The 5,127-nt window shown below is 39.1% G+C and overlaps 1 protein-coding gene across 1 annotated transcript; it reads right to left on the bottom strand.

The window, feature by feature from the left end:
* Positions 1 to 1,297: 1,297 nt before the first annotated feature.
* Positions 1,298 to 4,516, bottom strand: LOC100772305 (melanoma antigen preferentially expressed in tumors-like). Its single transcript, XM_027432919.2, has 3 exons — positions 4,224 to 4,516; positions 2,725 to 3,309; positions 1,298 to 1,811 (listed from the first exon to the last, which is right to left on the bottom strand). The coding sequence occupies exons 1-3, from the start codon at positions 4,511 to 4,513 to the stop codon at positions 1,298 to 1,300; spliced, it is 1,389 nt and encodes a 462-aa protein (XP_027288720.1). The 5' UTR covers positions 4,514 to 4,516.
* Positions 4,517 to 5,127: the final 611 nt, after the last annotated feature.

Genomic DNA, 5,127 nt, shown 5'->3' with positions numbered 1-5,127 from the left:
AGGACTCCTTGTGCTTATTTTCTACACATTAGAGCAATTGTGGCAAATTTAATAGAAAAGAAACATCAGAATAATGTATACCATGAAGGAATACTTATGCCATGTATCCTAAATGTCTTCCCAAGATAATTGATAAAAGCTGGTCTCAAGCTGATGGCTCCATGGCAGGTGGTTGAAATTTTTGAATGGCCTATATTTCAACAAACTTTGGAGCAGGCTAGCTCAAGAATGCAGTTCAGTGTAGTCCCACTCCTGAAGGCCATAGAGAGACTCAAGCTCCTGACCTCTCTAATTACTGACCTCATGAATTCAAAGGCTCTCCCTCTGCCACAAGCTCTGTACCATGCTCTGCCTTGCCCAAGTTCTAAAGAGTGCAATAAAACAGGCATGGTGACACATCTAAAGAAGGGTAACAAACTTCTCTTCCTTACCAGTCTATTATTTCAGGCTCTTTGCACAATGACAGAAGGCAGACATCAAATAGACTTGAGAGAAACTATCCTCCAGGATGATAACATTGAATCCATTAATTCTGTTGAGAAGAGACTCAACATCATAGAGTCCACTTTGCATTTAACAGCACATGTAACAAGAACAAGGATGATAAAACAGGGTCCAAGAGGGTAGAAAAACTTTCTTCTATGCACTAACAACATGTGGAGGAACAGATGAGCCTCAGAAACATTTATCCTCTGAGTGGCTTGAGGCAGAACCTTGTCTTGTGTGTCTGTTCATTCTTGCTGCCTACAATAATATCCCCAACTGATGCTTGGTAAATGAGCCACTCAGTGGGCAATGGGCATAGTTTTTTTTTTTTTTTCCGTCACTGTTAAATCCCGATGGTTTCCTATAAGTGAATGAAAACAGCCTTACATAGAGGAACTTAATACAACTTTGGGGATAAAAGTGTTGGTTTCAGTAACTACCTGCCCTCCAGATATATATATCCAGGAAAGGTTAAATTGTTATGTCTGGTGTCAAGTACCCACAAGTACATCTCAGTGAGGACAGGGGTGTGATATTCTATGATGTAGTCTTTGAATATCTTCTATCTAAAACTTGAGTAGGTATGATGAAGTATTATCAACAACAATATTTAAGAGACACACAGACAGTCTCAAAGTCCTCCATCTTCTTGTAAGTAATTCTCTATAGAAATCAGTTACAGAGCTATATTTCTTAACTGTATTTTGCTACAAAATAAGAACTTTATATACTCAGTCTATGGGATCAGGAAAAACATTTAATACTTAGAGGGAACAAACATATCAAGTTGAAACTGTGTTGAGATGTAAATTTAATTGGAGTAAGTAATCCAATTCATGTCGTCCCTGTCTGCCTCTTGTAGCATTATTTTCAAGTATTCCTGCACATCAGCAAGCTTCTGTCGATCTAAACTGCCCTGAAAATGCCATCTCCCATAGCAATGCACTGGGATAGGATAAATCACGTATTTAAGCTGCATCAAGGGTGTTAAGTACTCAAGAATTCTCATGAGCATAGGCATAGTGATTGGGTTGGAGGAAAAGCTGAGCACTCGGAGATGGGAACAGCGACTTAGTGCTGGGATGAGAACGGAGATTGTAGAATCTGTTAAAAGGCAATGATTAATTGCCAGATGCTGCAAGGTGTCAGAGATATTCTGCAAGAGGTTATAAAAGGGCTCACAATCTTCCCAGTACATTGGATTGTTGCTGATATTCAGCAGCTTTAAATGGTTGGCTTGAGGGCACTCAGACAGAAACTTGAAGTCGCTGTAAGAAAGTCCACAAAATGGCAGATGTAAGAAATCCAAACAAGCTGGTAGGACTCTGCAGGGAGGAAATAGAAAAGTATTTCTGAAAAATGAGGACTTATAAAATCAAAACTATTATCCATGAATCTAAAACAAACTATTTTGCACATCAGCAACAAATGATGTGAGCTTTCACACACATAATAGATTTGTGGGTCTGTGAAAGATACTTTACCACCCTGACAAATAATATTTTAACCTTGACAATCTGTACAATATATTCTATACAGTTGTTTGAAAATATTATCTACTTAGTAATTACAATATAATCAAGGGGGGCTAGTTCACCTGCTCAAAAGAGATGACAGAAGGAGCAAAGAACTGGAAGGTCCCTTTGGCCAGTCCATAAATGACAGCCACTACAGTCAAGGCCTAAACCTTGGAGATTTTTTGGGGGGGTGGAGGGTTCAAGACAAGGTTTCTCTGTGTAGCTTTGGAGCCTATCCTGGCATTCGCTCTGGAGACCAGGCTGTCCTTGAACTCACAGAGATCTGCCTGCCTCTGCCTCCCGAGTGCTGGGATTAAAGGCATGTGCCACCAACGCCCTGCGGAGATTTTCCTAATGAGCTGACATTGCTGTCTGTGGGTATATGGCTATGTGCAGCTGTGCCACAACATTAAGTCTTTCTCTCAATTCCTCCTCTTCATCTCTCGGCGGCCAGAGGAGGACTGAATGGCTCTTTTCACCTTTATATTTCTGGAATGAGCACAGTGCCTACACATGCTCATATGACTACATTTTTTTGTAACTCTATTTGTTTCATCAGTTACACAGATACCCTTCCCTGGTTGTTTTAAACTCCCAGCATTTCCCATGCTGAGGGAGAAGGAGAAAGGATTCTGGGAAGCTTAAGAATATCTAAGAATTATTTCTCTCATCTTAAAAACCAGCTATTATTGGAAACCCACTACATATGTCATTTCCTTACCTGAGGACACTTTCAAGATGATCCGTGAGGCAAAAAGAAGACAAATTGAGCTCATTGAGGCGGTCCATTCGCCTAAGCTGAGACAGAAAATTTTGGAATGTTTTCCCGTTCAAAGATCTACAAGTGATTTTCGAAAGACAAAGTCTGTCCAGATGGACCACCTGAGCCAGAAGGTTGGTGACCTCACCCAGAGAAGCCTCATCAACTGCTAGGTGATCAATACATTTCAGATCAAGATGATTTAGGGTGTCTCTGCAATCATACAATTTATCTATTTGCAAATCTCGGCAGCACAGATGCAAAGAGCCTGAGCTCTGCTGCACTTTATTCAGAAGCAGACACAAAAATTCCCTCTCCCTTAAGGTGCCATCCAGGGAAAGGTTCACTACTAATTCCATTGCCTTCTTGGAGGACTGAACCTCAGGTTCTGAACTTGCAACACTAGGCTGGGCTTCGATTTTCATGATAGAGTGCTCAGAGTAAGCACAAGCGTAAAAACAAGCAGGGGACTTAATACTGATATCGGGGCAGATGGTCTTGCAGCCAGCATCCTGCCTCAAATCTAGGATCCTCAGTTTAGGGCTCCTGTAGGGAAAAGAGAAACAGAACAATAAGAGATATCAAACATTAATATAACCAAGCAGAATCAATAAATAACATGCAGGGACAAAATTATCCTTTTTTTTCTTTTTGTCATTCCACATACCAGTTACCAGCAAGACTTTCTTATGCAAATACTATATCCTTTACTATTTTCTATAATCAATTAATGCCCACAAGTCTTACTATTCTTATCTTCTATTATGTATACCTGTAAACAGTAACCCACTATCCTCTATTACATAATTAAAACCCTCTGTAAGACATTAGAGTTTTTAATATAACCTCAACTGGTGTACCAACCAACTCACATTGATTTTCGGGATTCACCATTAACTAACTAACTGTGGAAGATTATCTGGTTGTCTTTTTCAACAGGCTCCAGGATAATGTGATGCTATCTTACCATATACATATTTTGCACATTCTTACTGCAAAGCTGAGCTCTTGTCAGTAACACCCGAAGACCATCATCAATCATGTTTCAGTTCACTGTATTTCTTGTATGCTTAACTTTCTAATATGGAGGCATAAAAAGGGCCAAGCCTTTACCATTTCTGTCAGTGTCTTATGCCCATCCATTGAAGATACAGCAGTGAACAAAGATTATCAGTAAAAAACGCACATTATTTTTTTCTTTTATTCTCCACCAATCCTCAGCAGTCTTAACACTCATGTCTTTCTTCTATGTAAAGCACCATAATGCAAATCCATCAACAGTGTCCTCAATCACATTCCATATCCAACATTGTAAGACACTCCTTTTCAAAGTGAACTCAAGTGTTGGACCAATAGCCTCACACATAAATCTTCAGCATTCACTATTTACTACATTTGGAAGAACAGCAGGCTATGGCATAACATATGTCTTGCCATGGCGTTATTATACAGGGTCTTACCTAGAAGCTGAGTTATGGACAGGTAGAAATTGAAGACTCTCAACCATGGCTTTCAGAAGATCACGATGAGCTTCCCGCACACTCAATGTTCCGATGTGGAGACAACTAAAGGGCCAAACCTTCACCATTGCTGTCAGTATATTCTTACGCCTTCCCATGAAAGTAGCAGAGAACAATGGAACAAAAAGCTCCCTAGGGATCTCCTGGAGAGCTTGAATTGCTATAGGCTCATTATTCAGAAGACAATGTATAGCCAGATCTAAAAGTGTGGGTGGTTTCTTGTTGTCCATCTTAATAAACCTGCATGAGGGTGAGAAACATTGAGAAAACTTGACAGATACCTACAGTCTTCTTTGCAACCATTGTTAGCAATATAGATAACTATTTGTAGAATAAATAGATGGTTAAACAGTCACTTCTAGATACCTCTATCTGTAGGCAAAATACATTGGTTTGTGAGAGTTTTGAGGTCTATTTCTGTATGAATAGACACATAATAAGCACCTTTACCTATATATGTATACATAAATAGGCATATGTCATAAAATGTCAATAGAAATGAGCATTAAATTAGCAGAAGACAATTTTGGTCACTTACATATCTGACTCCTGATATTTCATCTCAATAGTATATATGCCATCAAAAAAGTAAGGCTAAATCTATACAAAAGTGATAACCCATCATCATTATCTTGGAAATAGAAAATACTAAGACATCAAATAAACTGTGATTAAAGAAAAAGAATGACATTCCAGCCCATGACTTGTAATACATGGATCACCTATGTGGCATATGAAGACACACCAAAATTGCAAGAGACTGCATGAAAGAAGATGGTAAGCTTAGGGCTTCAAACTGACCTGAGCCTATAACCAGAAAAACTATTCCTAATATAAGCCTGAA

The sequence above is a fragment of the Cricetulus griseus genome, chromosome X (genome assembly GCF_003668045.3).
Source record: "Cricetulus griseus strain 17A/GY chromosome X, alternate assembly CriGri-PICRH-1.0, whole genome shotgun sequence".
Lineage (NCBI taxonomy): Eukaryota > Metazoa > Chordata > Mammalia > Rodentia > Cricetidae > Cricetulus > Cricetulus griseus.
The sequence above is the reverse complement of the archived record's forward strand: the minus strand, read 5'-3'. Positions and strand labels throughout refer to the sequence as shown.

Coding starts and splice junctions, on each gene's coding strand:
- LOC100772305 (XM_027432919.2), bottom strand. CDS start 4,513: ATGGACAACAAGAAACCACCCACACTTTTAGATCTGGCTATACATTGT. Junction 3,310..4,223: donor GTCCATAACTCAGCTTCTAG/GTAAGACCCTGT, acceptor TTTTCCCTACAG/GAGCCCTAAACTGAGGATCC. Junction 1,812..2,724: donor CATCTTGAAAGTGTCCTCAG/GTAAGGAAATGA, acceptor TCCTCCCTGCAG/AGTCCTACCAGCTTGTTTGG.